Below are 15726 nucleotides of genomic sequence, written 5' to 3'. Positions count from 1 at the left end.
ATGTGATGAAATGTAAAAACATGACTGAGTTGTTGTTTTTCTTCTTCCATTCAAATATTAAAATTAAAATAATGTGAAGGTACGTTTTTAGAAAAAAGGCTCCAAATGTAGAAATTTATTTTATAAAAGCAGTGAGTTAAATGGTTTTTAGTATACAAAGAGAAATAAGAAAAGATGAGCTACTTCTGAAAATCAGTAGGGGAAATTATCTTCCTCATAAAAATTTAAAGAAGATATCTTTGGTATCCTCAATTTATTTTAAGGCAAAGCAATCTATCAAGGTGAAAAGCTTCTATTATAATGAAGATAAACTAACTTAAGTTATATCAGCAGCTACCCAAACTGGAGGTTTTCTCTTATATTATGATGAAAAACCCTAGTTGCTTTTTTTCCGACTAAAATCTCAGTATCTGTAGTTTTATGCTGATTTGTATCCAATTTGGGTAGAAATGGATATGAATGTTTATCTTACATAATAGCTTGCCACAGCCTACTACTTGAATCATGTAGCATATGGAAAATGTGTTTAGCTCCTTGTAGAATTTCACAAACCAAAAAAGGATCCATTTCTATTCACATGGTTTGTTTACAGTCATTTTAAAAATATGTTACTGTGTTGCTTCCTAGTTAGAAAAAGCAAATGTTGGCACATTACAGACTCCATTACATTGGTCTTTAGGAAATATATGTATTGCTTTCCAGTTAATAAAAAAATAAACTATAATCATACTTCTTGTGCTTTGGACCTAAACATTCTCTTTAGGATGTGTTTTTATTCTTCTACATTAGCTCTCTTCTAGATATTTTATAGTAGTATGGTTGAAATTTTTCATACATATATCAGAGCCTGTGCTCATGCTTAAAGGAAATGTCATGGAGGGATAATCCTATAACCTTTATAACCATGTTTTATTAATATCCTCTTATCCTTAAATAGAATATTAATAATATTAATAATATTTAACATTTAATAGCCATAGAATGTTAGGTAGGAATGTATTTCATGCCAGTGGGTTTTGAAAATGTAGAAAAGTCACTATAACAGTCTGAAAATCATAAAACATGCTCCCCATAATATATTAATTACACTAGTACAACTCATTTAAGGGCATTTCTGGATAACAAAGGTGATAATATTTTTGATTGTCAGCATGCTGATCCATATGCCCTCAAGGAATGGAAGTATTTGGTACAGCTTTTGAAAATATCTATTACACTCCTGAGTTCTGGAAATATATTTTCCAAGAAATGATTTACAATTGAACTTGAGTTGGATAAAGGGGAGGGAGAGAATTCAAAATTATAAATATTATGAAAACTGATTAAATATAGTTATTATACTAATTTATTTTTATTTGTAAATCAGTATAAGTTGTCTTCAAAGGAATACTTTTTTAAAGATTGAATAATGTTTTTAAATTTATTTTTATTGTTGAGAATATTACAGATGTCCCCCTTTTCCCCCCTGCCCTTGCCCCCCTCCACCTGGCTTTGGTCCCACCCCAAGCCTTCACCTCATTATTGTCTGTGTCCTTGGGCTATGTATATATGCATATAAGTTCTTTGGTTAATCTCTTCCTGCCACCCCTCTCCTTTTCCCTCTGGAATCTGTCAGTCTGCTCCATGCTTCCAGGTCTATGGTCCTATTTGGTTTGTTAGCTTATTTTGTTCATTACATTCCACATATAAGTGAGATCATGTGGACTGACTTATTTTTTTCTCTGGCTGACTTATTTCACTTAGCATAGTAATCTCCAGGTCCCTCTGTGCTGTCTCAAAGGGTAACGGACCCTTCTTCTTCACAGCTGCGTAGTATTCTGTTGTCTAAACACACCACAGCTTTTCATCCACTCATCTCCTGATGGGCACTTGGGCTGTTTCCAGATCTTAGCTATTTGTAAACTGTGCTGCTATCAACATAGTGGTGCATATATTCTTTCTGATTAGTGTTTCAGGATTCTTAGGCTATATTCCTAGAAGTGGAATCACTGGGTCAAAAGGCAGCTCCGTTTTTAATTTTTTGAGGAACCTCCACACTGTTTTCCACAGTGGCTGCCCCAGTCTGCATTCCCACCAGCAGTGTACTAGGGCTCCCCTTTCTCCACACCCTCGCCAGCACATGTCGTTTGTTGACTTATTGACTATAGGCATTCTGGCCAGTGTGAGATGATACCTCATTGTGGGTTTAATTTGCATCTCTCAGATGCTTAGCAATGTTGAGCCTGTTTTCATATGCCTATTGGCCATCTATATGTCTTCTTTGGAGAAGTGTCTATTTTGCCCATTTTTTTATTGGGTTATTTGTGGTGTTTTTGTGTTCATATGTGTGTGTTGAGTTGCATAAATCCTTTATAAATTCTTAATATTAACTCCTTATCAGATGTATCATTGGTAAATATGTTCTCCCATACTGTGGGTTCCCTTTGCATTTTGTGGATGGTTTCCTTTGCTGTGCAAAAACATTTTAGTTTGATGTAGTCCCGTTTGCTTATTTTTTCTTTTGTTTCCCTTGCCTGAGGAGATAGATCAGAAAAAAGTATTGCTATGAGAAATGTCTGAGATTTTACTGCCTATGTTTTCTTCTAGGATTTTTATGGGTTTGAGTCTTATATGTGAGTCTTTAATTCTTTTTGAGTTTATTCTTGTGTATCATATAAAGAGGTGGTCTAGTTTTTTTTTGCATATATCTGTCCAATTTTTCCTACACCTTTTATTGAATAGACTGACTTTACCCCATTTTATGTTCTTGCCTCCTTTGTCAAATATTAATTGGCCATAAAGGTTAAGGTTTATTTCTGGGCTTTCTATTGATCTACATGTGTGTGTTTATGCCAGTACTGTGCTGTTTTGAGTACTGTGGTCTTATAGTATAATTTGATATCAGGTAGCATGATACCTCCAAAAACATGTTTTCTCTCAAGATTGCTGAGGATATTCAGGGTCTTTTAACTTCCATATAAACTTTTAGAATATTTGTTCTAGTTCTATGAAATGTGCCAATGGTATTTTGATAGTAATTACATTGAACCTATAGATTGCTTTGGGTAATTTTAATGATGCTAATTTTTCTTATCCATAAACACAGTATATACTTTCACTTATTTGTATCTTCCTTAATTTCTTCAGTACCTTATAATTTTCTTGAGTACAGGTCTTTTACCTTCTTGGTTGAATTTATTTCTAAGTCCCTTATTTTGTTGTTGTTGTTGCAATAGTAAATCGGATTGTTTTCTTAGTTTCCCTTTCTGATAGTTCATTTCTGGTGTGTAAGAATCCACTGATGTGTGAATATTAATTTTGTATCCTGCTACTTTGCCAAATTCGTTTATCAGTTTTAGTAGTGTTTTGATAGAGTGTTGAGGGTTTTCTATGTACACTATTACAATCTTTGCAAATAACAATAGTTTTACTTCTTCCTTTCCAATTTAGATGCAGTTTATTTCTTCTTCTTGTCTGATGGCTGTGGCTAGAACCTCCAGTAATGTGTTGAATTGGAGTGGTGAAAGTAGACATCCCTGTCTTCTTCCTGACATTAAGCGAAACCATTTTAGTTTTTGTTCATTGAGTATGATGTTGGCTGTGGGTTTGTCATATATGGCCCTTATTAGGTTGAGGTATTTTCTCTCTATTCCCACTTTGCTGAGAGTTTTTATTATAAATGGGAATTGGATTTTATTAAGCGATTTTTCTGCATCTGTTGATATGATTATGTGATGTTTGTCCTTCCTTTTGTTTATGTGGTGTATCACCTTTATTGATTTGTGAATACTACACCACCCTTGCTCTCCAGAATAAATCCCACTTAATCGTGGTATAGGATCTTTTTAATGTAATGCTGGATCCGGTTCGCTAATATTTTGTTTGTTTAAGTGATTCTCTCTGAATTTAAACATGTTTGATGGATATCCTAACACTAAAAACCCACACTTTTTTAAAAATGGCAATTAAGAAAGATTAATTTAACATGAAAAGAGTAACATTTTTGTAGGTACCATCACATAGGAGAATATATGCCACTGTCTGAAACAGCTTCACCTTCATTTGGGAAAATTACATGCTTTTTCTGTATTATTTGGCTTCTTTTATTTTTACATCTATTATGATATAAAACTAATAAAACTAATATGTAGAGAAACTCCCATTATGTATTTTGTTAATTCTTACTATTTTAAGTCATTGTGATATAATCAAAACAACTTTTATACTTAAAATACATATGTATATATCTATGTATCTGCACATAGATATATGATTGCTTAAATGATTACAGTAGCATGACTGACTGACTTCTGAAAATCTCTTTATTTTTATTAATACTGTGGGAATAGCTGACAGAAATATCTATTTTAAATAGTGTTCTACTTCTTGAAGTAGATCAAAATTTTTCTCAGAGTCCAGCTCACGGCCAGAACATTGCTCATGACCCACGTGCCCCTCCAGTTGGAGGATGTTTTTCCCCTCCCATGTCCAGAGAATATGTTTCTTAATAAAAAGTTTGTGCCCAAATTCAAGAATACTTGAAATCTGGAGAGTATCTTTCTTTAACTGCTCTATTTAACTCATATAATGCCAAGTTTACTGATAGGAACAAAGGTGAAGGATATTGGATTATTAGGAATAGTCATTATTTAAAATGATCTGTTTCAAAAATATATTTACTGAAATAGCCTCTGAGTTCAAGGTTTTTTTGCCACTGCGACCCACCATGCACTCATGGTTAACTCAAAAAATTTTTAAGACACAACATCTATTGTTCTTTATTGCTTAAAATGCAAAATAACCTGCAATGATACAATTTACACCAACATTATTGAGGGTTTACTAAGTCCCTATCACTGAACTAGGCATGATAAAAATTTAAGTAAATTAAACCACCTTGTTGAGACCTCCTCTGTTTGCAACACTGAATTAGACCTGATAAAATGACATATTTCTCAACCCTGCCATATAGAGCATTGATACCATAAAATAATCTTGCAAATATAAGGTTTAGGGTCCCACAACAGAGAAGAAAAGACACTGGAAAAATAGAGAAGTGACTATCATCAGAAACCAGCTGAATATGAGAGCAAAAGAGATGACCTGCAGGGTCTGGCTTGAGTGATTGGACAGCTTTCAGTGCCCATTCACCACCGGAGTGCAGAGTGGGAAGTTCAGGAGAGGCTGAGGTGGAGGAGCCTTGATGAGATAGAAAACAATTATCTAGAACTCAATATAAAACTGAGTTTAATGCTAGGGATAAGTAGCAATTAATGAAATCTTATACAGTGACTGTTCCTCCATCTTCTCGAACTTAATTTTCACAGTGTGAGTCATATGTATCTTTGCCATCTTATACCTGGACTAAATCATTCTCCAGGTTTTATTTACAACCAAAACTGTGTTTCCCAAATAAAATCTATTAACCTTTCTCTCTTGTTTAAAATCCTTCACTGGTTTACTGCTGTCTAGAAGAAAAAGTGTAATCTCCTTAGTTCAGTATGGAAGGCCCTGTATGATGTGACCATGCTTGCTCCCCCAGCTCTTCTGCTATAGCTGCCCACGCTGGCCTTGCACTCTGGCCATACTGAAACACTGGCATTCTCTACTGAGAACACCATGCTGTTTTATAAACTCATACCTTTGTGTAGATTCTTCCTCCTACGTGGGGTGCTATCCCCACTTTCTAGCTCATTTCCTCTCTTAAACCTGTGTAACTGGTAATTCCCATCATCATTCAAGACGAGATTCAAGTGTTCTTCATTAGGAACTGTTTTCTAACCTTTCCCAGCAGCAGATCCTTTGTTATCACTAGACCTTATATTTCTTACATCACAATTTGACAACTGTATTTTAATTATTTACATATTTGCTCATTTTATTAGGCTATGAAATGTCAACTCTTTTAGCTAATTTGGATTGAGAATAAGTGAAATGATGAAGTGATCCATAGCTTTCTACCAAAATGCATCTCTTTCTATGAATGAATAAAAGTAGCCTCTTTAGACTTGCCCAAAGCCAAATTCCTCTTTCTTGGAATTTTGGATAAATTTCAGAGCACCATCTTATTAAACATCCCACACTTATGAGATGGTATTCTAAATGTTAAAGATATACAAAAGAAGATAGAACAGTATAATGAATTTTATTCCCCAATTTCAACATTTTTTTTAAGAAAATATGTCTTTATTGATTTCAGAGAGAGGAAGGGAGAGGGTAGAGAGATAGAAACATCAATGGTGAGAGAGTCATTGATCAGCTGCCTCCTGCATGCCGCCTATTGGGGATCGAGCCCACAACCCAGGCATGTGTCCTGACTAGGAATCGAACCACAATCTCCTGGGCCATAGGTCAATGCTCAACCGCTGAGCCATACCGGCTGGGCTCAATTTCAACAATTATTAACTTACGGTCAATCTTGTTCTGTCTATACTGTCTATAGCTTCACCTTCCTTTTCCTCTCAAACATTTTGAAACAAATCCCAGACATGATAACCTTTCATTTATAAATATTATTGTATGTATTTCTAAAAGATAAGGACACTTTTTATAAACATATTGATACCATTATCACAACTAAAGTACAAACGATTCCTTAGTATTAACAAATCTTCAGTGTTCAATTTTGCATTACTACTTATGTTTTAGTTTGTTTGAATAAAGACCTTGTAAAGCCTATACTTTGTCACTAGTTGATATGTTTCTTTTATTCTAAAGCAGTAGGCCTCAATTAAGGGGCAATTCCTCCAGTTCAGAGACATTTATGGTTGTTACAATTGCTGTGGACTGAATTTTTGTGTTTTCCCAAATTACATATGTTAAGATCCTTACCCCAACGTGATGGTGTGTAGAGTGAAGCCTTTGAGTGGTAATTAGGTTAGGTTAGGTCATGTGTGGGGGACCCTCCTGGTGGGACTAATGCCCTTATAAAAAGAGAAGATGGAGGGATCTCTCTGTATGCACCACCAAGGAAGTCCGTGTGAGACTGTAACCAGAAAGAGGCCTCTCCCCAAGAACTGTGGTGACCTGGACTGTGCTGGGACTCTGACCTGACTTCTAGCATTCAGAGCTGTGAGAAGTCTATGGCCTTCGGTTATAGCAGCCCAAACGGACTGAGACAACTATTGGGTGGAAGCCAGGGATACTGCTAAACATCCTACCGGGCACAGAAGAGCTACCGCAATAAAGAATTATCCAGCCTCAAATGACCACAGCACAACGTCAAGAAACCCTGGTCTAGAGGTTCCTCCTTCACCTATTTTTTATTATAATTTTTTTATTTAATAAACTAGATCATTTGTCTTATAGATTTTCCCACAATCTGTGTTTTTCTGATGACACATTGTATAGTATCATTTAATATATTTCTGTGTCCCTTGTATTTATTAGCAATTAGATTTAGAAGCTTCATCAGACTCAGATTCAATATTTCTAGCAAAACTATTTTATTTTATAAATAGCGTGATGTCCTTCCATCAGGAGGCACATAATGTCTGATTTTCTCATCACTATGGGAAACTTTTGATGATCAATGTCTGTATCTATGAATTCATTAGAGGTTGAAAATGATATAATTTTATCACTTCTTTATTGCAAATATCACTATTTCTTAAATATTCATTACAATGGTTGATATGCAAATAACATTATGCATAAATCACTTACACATTTTATATTTCTTCTTAGAAACATCCTGTACCACCTTGATGAGAAGACGAGCCAGTTTTCAATACTCCTGGAGGCTTGGGAGCATGGCAAGTCTCTTACATCAAATGAGACCTTTCAAGAAGCCCTGTCAAAGGTGTTGCACAGCATTAATTCAGCTCAGGTTTACTTCAAAGCGGGACTTGATGTGTTCGACAGTGTCTTGGTCGGAAAGAACTGAGAAAACTCTCAGCATTTTAAAAAGTTTGTTTACAGTTCCTCAAGCAAAAGCTCTAATCTGGTCAGATTTCCTGACATTGAAGACCTTCCCCCAACAGCTTTTTATACAAATCTAAAGCTATTATTAGATTGTATTTTTAACAGACATATAAAAGAGCATTTTGCACATTTAATATTTTTCTTATATCTGCATTTCTGAATATGTAAGAGCAAGTTATTGAAATAATACTTAAGATTTATCTATTAGAAAGAAATCTACTGTATTTTTATATATATAAAATATTTGGGGGAAAATGTTCCAAGAAGTTTTGGACAATCTTCACTCCTATGGATAAAGCACATAGGCACAGAAGTTGTTCCTTATGTTAGAGCTTTTAATGACCTACTTTCTGTAACAGAAATGGAGAGTTGATATGGCTTCAGATTAACTTCACTATTAAGTATTCAATATGAGGAATTCAAGTGTTCTGACTGAGTGATCGGTTGACCAAAACCACTTTGAATGTTTCTATTTTATGAAATGAAGTGCCTGTTCGTAACACAACTAGATGTAGTAATACACTGGTTATGGAATTGTATTTTTTTAAGTATTAATGAAAAAAAAGAGCCATAAACATTCCAGGGGAAAATCTCCAGGTAGCTGCACAGAGCAATTTAAATGCAAATTTTTTCTAACAACTTATAAGGTGACAAGCTTTGAAACCCTTAATTTGCTTCAGTTGATTTTGTAAAAAATTCAGAAGTGATATATGTCTTATGAGGGAGAAAATATTTCTTATTTCTTCCTGTGTTGTTTCTGTTGGAAGCACTGAAACAGGGCGACTCTAAAATGAAGCCAACTCACAGTCTTTGAAAACCCCAAGTATCTGAAAAAGCATTAAATTGCTATTTTTCCCACTGACAAAAAGGACTTACTATGAAAGAAGTAGCCGTTTTGATCAATGAAAAAAATTCCTTAATTCTAAGAGGAAACTTTTAATATGGTTTCCTTTTCTATCCTTAGTTGTGACAAAGATGAAAATAGAGATAATATTCATAATCTTAATTTTATGCAGGAAAAAAATAGTGTTGCTATATGAATATATCTTTCTCACACTTCAGATATGAGAAATCATGTGGAAAATGAAACTCTTCCTATTGACATTGTCATTGACTGGCCCTGACCCCTGTTATTTCCCAAAACTCTAGAATTCTGTTTAGGTGACAGTTTAAACTTTTAGCTTGCCCTTAGACATTGATTTAAAATTTTTTCTTCTGATATTGGATAAAGGAAATTCCCCAAGGAAACATAACTCCAGAATATTTCATGTGAATTTTTTCTCTAACTCAACACAACAAACACGCTCCCCCATTACACACAACCAGGGCAACCCTGCAGACGGCGCCTGAGTGTCTAAGTCTTTTGCTTTTTATGGATGAGCATAAACCTAATCTTAGTTTAAAGGAAACCTAAAGTTGAGGGGAAAGAATTAATCAGTATTGATTAATTGATTTATAAGGCTCAGCTGTTCCTACCCTAAGTAATGTTTATGTGCTCAAGGCAAAGAAGAGAATTGAGGCAATTAGCTAGATAATTCAAGCAGAAATCCATTTTCATTTGAATTGCTTGTGCACGTATTTTTACATGAGAAATGAAACTACCTTACATTTTATAAACCAATGTGCTTGTTTGTTTGAAAATTTTGCCACGTTGAGGAGTGTCTACAGGAAAGGACTAAAAGGACCAGACGGCTGAACACTCAACATCAGTGCCCCCTCTTGAATCACAGAAATCAACAGCAGAAAAGAGGTGGGATACACATACGGACCTGGGTGGGGCCAAATGACAGAATGCCTTATACCAAAGGATCTTAAATATTTAACAAAGCTTTAATGTGTTCATTCCAGTTTTTAATTTGGAGTTGGATTTAAAGCAAAGGCAAATAATTATCAGTTTTATAGTGTATCATTTTAGGACAAAATCTTAGTAAATTCACTCCCTTAGTCTGTAAAAGCATCGAAAGCACAAAATATTTTTGTTTGTACATTTTTGTTTAATGATTGTGTACCTAGGTAAATCACATTGCACAGATAAAAATCTCAATATTATGTATTCTTCACTTCTAAATTATATGATATATGATATTTTAGAACTGGAGTTAACTGTGGAATAACACGTTTGTGTTAGTCTACTTAAGAGATTATGTGAAGAGACTAAATTATAATTAAAACAGATGTCCACCAGTTTTATGGATGCTGCTCTATATCTTTGACTGCAACAGACCTCTTAACTAGGAACATTCCTGCTATGGCCTGATTACCTCAGAGTTCCTCCAAATTTATATCATTTTAACTTTTTCCCAATAGTCCCAAGTAAATAAAATCCTATGCAAGTTAATAAGTGTTTTTGGAGAATTGGTAGCAGGTTTCAATTCGTGCTGAGATATCTGAGTGCCTGTTAATTCTCACAATCCTTCATACATAGAATTGGGTCAAGACATAATAAACCATAAATGGTTATTCTGCCAAGAAAAGTGGCAAATGTCCACCACTCGAACTTGAGTTCAAAAAGGGTACACATGGGACACTCCCTTTGTGGAAGAGCAGCTATTCTGGAGCCAAAATGAAGCCTAACAGACTTTCTGGTCTAAGCTCTAAGGTGTTACCTTCAGCCAGGAAAAGCATCCATCATGCCATCAGGTGCAATACCTGTAGCCAAAGCGATTAAGCAACTTGGGTAGAGTCACATATTTAGCTAGAAGCAAAAGCACTCCTGGAATTTAAGCTTCTCTGCTTTGCCATGCAGTAAACCCAGCTCCTGCCCCGAGATGCTAGGCTTATAAACCACCTTTCCAGGGCACCCGTGAAACCAGCCGTTCTATCAAATGCTGCATGAACTGGAATCACTGCTTTAATGAAGGATTAGCTCATTCTCTGACTACCCGACAAGACTTTCCCAGGGAATCCAAAGGGCTGGGTACTCAGGAGGAAGTGGGGGAGTTTCTACCTGACAACAGAAGCAGAAAGGAGGGCACTGAGTTAAATGCTTTCATGAGAGCATATTTTAGCTCTGTGTTAAATCAGCGATCTAAATTGGAGTTTCTCAAAATGTGGATTTTGGGGTGTGAGACCCAGTCACCTTCATCTTCAGCAGGATTTCCCAGATGATCATTATGAACACTGAAGTTTAAGAATTTCTGATCTACATTAAACCTGAGAAAACATTATTTGGCAACATATCTGAAACAAACAAACAAACAAATGAGAGTCACAGTAGCAAGAGGTGCCTGAAGCTTTACTATTAAGAGAGAGAATAAAAGAAACCATTGTATCTCTCAAAAAAGGGTGCAGACACAGCTAATATCTGTGCCTGCGACTTGTCAGTCAATTTTTGCATGTATTTGTTTTTGTTAATTGAATCCCCACAACAACCTATTTTTTTTTAAAGTGAGGAAACTTAGTTGAGTAACTGGTTGAAAGTTCGACAGCTAATAAAAGCGTCTGAGGTATGTTTCTCTGCAGGGCCCTCTAGTATCAAGTCCTGTGTTCTTCACACTGTGTGCTGCAGAAAACACCAGAGGACTCATTTGGATAAAGTCACAGAATTGAGAATTTAATGTATTTCTGCGTAACTGATGAGACCGTGTAGTCTACCACGTCACTGGTTTAATGAAGGAGTTTGAAGAAACAAATTGCATCATTTCTTATGATGGTGGCCCACCCACCCCAACAATATGTGGATAGGTCAGAAGATCCCTATAAGAGCATTAAAAATCAACACACCAACACACCATTGTAGAATATCATGACAACTAGATGTAAAAGAGTAAAAAGAGTACAGAAGCCACACATCACACAATTTTCTCCCCAGAATTCCCACATAATTTCATTAGGGGGCAGAGGGGAGAGCAGGTGCTTGGATTTACAACCAAAGTTTCATATCATCCTTAAAAACTCAGAATAACTGATTGACATTTTAACTTATATAAATATAGAGCATCCAGTAGGTTTCCCCATTGGAAAAATAAATATTATAAAAATAAAATAAATGATGATTTATTACCAACTGCCTAATGATGAATCAGCATCTTTGCCTCAAATGAAAAACTATAATTATTTACACAGTAAATTGGTAGACCCAGCCAAAAGTGTTCTCAGAGACACTGTGTGATATAGGTAATTAATTACTACAAAAAGTAAGCTTTCTCTGAGGGGAGCACATTCTCGTCTCTGGTTAAACAGGCTATTTAAATGTGTTTTAGTCATGCATCCTCTTAATAGAAAGGAACTATTTTAAACTACCAATCCATGTGTTGAGCGGAAGTGAAATGGGTCCACATATTCCAATAATAGATCAACAACATACTAGTTTCATTAGAGGAGCAGGGAGGAAACCCAAGAGAAAACACAAAGAATGTGACATTTGAGAAAAATATTCTGCTTAGCTGCAGTAGTGAATCTGTCTTCCATGCATTTAAATTTCGAGCTTAAATAGCCTCATTAGACTCTGCAATTCTGAAAGATCTTAAGAAACTCCAGAGTTCTCAGCACTCCAGATTAAGTGCAAATATTTTTTAGCTAAGTGGGCTTGCTTATGAAATGCAAAATTTCAAGTGATATGAATTTCAAAGAAGAAAAGTTGCAAAATTTTTTTATTTTTTATTTAACCTTTCTTGGTCACCACCATGTCCACTCAATTTTCTGATTTCTATTTCTAGATATACTTTAGCAATGAGATTAGGCTTTTCTTTTTTTTACCCTGAGAAAGTAATTTTAAGATCGATTTGACTCAATATGCACTTATCTGTAAATCAGGCAGAGTCTTATTTCCATAATACCTTTTCATTACCCTTCGAAGCTGTGCACTGAAGAGCCTTTAGCACACCTGAGACTGCCGAGAATCCTAAGGCCTTACTTGTTGTGAGATGACATATTTCTGAAAGACGTTTATAATCGCATATTCAGATTGTATCTGAATTTATAAAGCAAAGGATTAAATCGAGGCACTTTCAGGTAGCACTCAAGAAAAAGATGCTGTTTCAAAGTTTAATGTTTCTGGTTAGATGATTTTCTGTTTGAAGTGTATAGTTATATAGTTTTCTGTAACCAAAATGGTGATTTTGATGTTTTCAGCCAAAATCTTATCATTGAAGCCAAAGAAATGCATGGCTACTCTAATTTTTTAAGCAGGATTCTGTCAAGAATTAACTCAGGATCAGCTGATTCACCTAGACAAAGATTTGATGATTGTGGACAGAGCCTAACAGTATTCTGTCTAATTCTTTTGATGTCTTAAGCCAATAAGCACTAAGGTAGCTTTTCTCAGAGGGAGGCAGGTTTTATTTTCCTGGGGCTAATTAATATGCACAACCTCAGTCCCCAAAGGACGACACAGGTGCCTGTACTATACCATATGCCATGTGCTATATTCCAACAAGCTCAAGAGATTAATATACAATCATTATTATGAATTATTATGTTGCATTGAAGCTAATGTTGGTCTTTTGTTCTAATTAAAGAATAAACTTGGCATCTGAAAGAAGTTTAGCTGAAGAAGTGCAGTTAGAGTTTCTATTTTAATAAACAACATATATTTTTTAATCAAAATGTGTAATTACTTAATTATCTAGACTGCTCAGTAAGTAAAACTCTCCAACTTCTTCAACGAATCTTTATTCACTATGTTACAAAGCAGATGAGCACTACTTGGAGTATGCTTTATCATTTAAAATTCTTAGCCATTGTTGAATCATGCTTTCAGTATGTGCAGTAGTGTTTTATTAATATTAATGATAATTATTTGTTTTCTTTTATATCAAGCTGCTGCAAATGCACTACCTTACTTTGAAAGTCATAAAAAATGCTATTACTCTATCAAGACACTTTTATCATGTCTATTTAATAAGAAACAAACAAAATGTTTTACTACACCATTGCAAATTATCTGTAGGAAACAAAACGTCCAGATGGTTAAGTGTATCTCACATGATTATATTAAAAGATGTTATAAATATTTCTATTTAGAAGCTGAGATAGGACTCTATTAGGTGGTTTAGTAGTTAGATTTCACACATAAAGGTTTAATGGCAAATATATCCCACACATTCTAACTTGCTCCTTGGAAAATATTAATTGAATTGTAGTTTGAAGGAAAAAAAAGTTCTCTAGAACATTTTGAAGGGCTAATTTGTTTTTACAGACATCTAGAAAAGCTAGATCATTTTACTAACAGTTTCATATATGTGTTTGAGATGTTAATATATACTATGCATTTTTTCAATCATGTCTACAGTGTAGCAATATTTAGTCATATAAAAGTATATAATAAAAATTTTCTCAGTTGTATAACAATAAAAAAGACCATAAAATAAATAATGTCATGTTTAGGATAAAATTTGGGGGGCAATATCTCCAATTAAATGTGCTTTGATTAAAAACAAATATCTCTGAAAGGTGTCTCAATGGCTAAATTGCACTGAACTGGTATAGTGTTGAATATCGTTCAAAATAATTAGATTATTATGTGATTCAGAAATCTTTACATTGTAAAGAAATGTTCATGGTCATTGTCTTTGTTGTGATTGATTTTTTAATGACATTGATTTAAAGGCATGCGTCTGTAGTTTTGAAATTGCTATATAGAGCTGAATGTCTAATCTCTATAATGTGTGACTCATTAAGCAGCTGATTTAGGAAAGTATGGTGAGATTTGGAGTGACAAAAATTGGATTAGGATACCACATACACTAATAATATGAGTGAATATTTTATATTTCACTTTGCTTAAAGATTTGCACATAATTAAAAACATAGCACTATGAAATGAAGGCATCTTTTAAGAAGTATGTTCTACTTCATAAATGCAATGACTATGTACAATGAAATGGTAATATTTAAAACACTCATTTAAAATATTAAACGCAGATGAAAACCACTGCTATGCTGTGTTTTGTTATCAAATACATAGTATTTTAAATGTGCAAATTACTCAGTTATTAGTATATATCAGTAATGAGCGATCTTGATGTAACCTGCATAAGCCTTGCTCAGGAAACTGTAGGTTTGGCATGTCTTCCTTGGCCCTCCCTCTTTTCCCCAGCGGGCGCTTCTGTTCCTCTCTTCCTGCTATTCTCTCTCTCCAGCCTCCCTTGCCAGTTTCAGTGGTGGGTACATGTGTGTTTGTTATGAAATTCTTACTGCTTTTCTGGATTAAAAATAAAATCCTCAAAGTAACGTAAAGTCCGACTAAGCTGGTCTGCTCCCGCAACCCCCGCCATCAGCGCGCACCTGGTCTGGCTTCTAAAGGACACAGTTCTGCACGCTCAGCCTCTTGCTTGTCCCCTCCTGCAGCCGCCCCGACCTTCCGGAGGCAGGGACGCCTCCCGAGGCGCCACCCTGCGCCCTGGGCGCCCGCAGGCCTCACTGCAGCGCAGCTGTGCTTCTTGCCCCCTTCGCGCCTCTTGATGTCTTCCCTCTCACGAAATACACTGGATCCCCCGATCACCTGCGATCCCTTTATTTTCCTCACCCCAGCCCGTTGCTGGCTGCGCTGCGCCTTCCCATCTCCCCTGGTGCCATCCGCCAGGCGGCAGCTTCCCATCCCCGCCTTGCGCCGCCTCACAGGCTTCAAGCCGAAGAGACGATCACACGAGTCCTGGGAGGCGATTCTCAGAGATGAGGAACCGCAGGAAACTGCTACCGAGCTTCGGGCTGGGGAAGCACAGAGGAGGAACCTGTGACAGCCCAGGAACCAACATGCTACTCAGCCCAGGAACCAACATGCCACTGAGCCCAGGAGCCAACATGCCACTGAGCCCAGGAGCCAACATGCCACTGAGCCCAAGAGCCAACATGCTACTCAGCCCAGGAGCCAACATGCCACTG

General features: G+C 35.8%; 1 protein-coding gene across 3 annotated transcripts in view; it reads left to right on the top strand.

Moving 5' to 3' along the window:
* The window catches only part of NAALADL2 (N-acetylated alpha-linked acidic dipeptidase like 2), a 910351-nt gene extending 895611 nt beyond the window's left edge, over positions 1–14740 (top strand). For 2 of the 3 annotated variants that reach the window (XM_087818309.1, XM_087818310.1), the window contains one exon: positions 7666–14739. In XM_087818309.1, coding sequence (XP_087674435.1) covers positions 7666–7864 — 199 coding nt within the window. In that variant the 3' untranslated portion in view covers positions 7865–14739. Of the gene's footprint in view, positions 1–7665 lie in introns of all 3 variants that reach the window. The other variant, XM_016218033.2, reaches the window with a different exon arrangement.
* Positions 14741–15726: the final 986 nt, after the last annotated feature.

This window comes from Miniopterus natalensis, chromosome 6 (genome assembly GCF_054644295.1).
Source record: "Miniopterus natalensis isolate mMinNat1 chromosome 6, mMinNat1.hap1, whole genome shotgun sequence".
Lineage (NCBI taxonomy): Eukaryota > Metazoa > Chordata > Mammalia > Chiroptera > Miniopteridae > Miniopterus > Miniopterus natalensis.
Note: the sequence above shows the minus strand (reverse complement) of the source record. Positions and strands in the feature narration are given on the sequence as shown.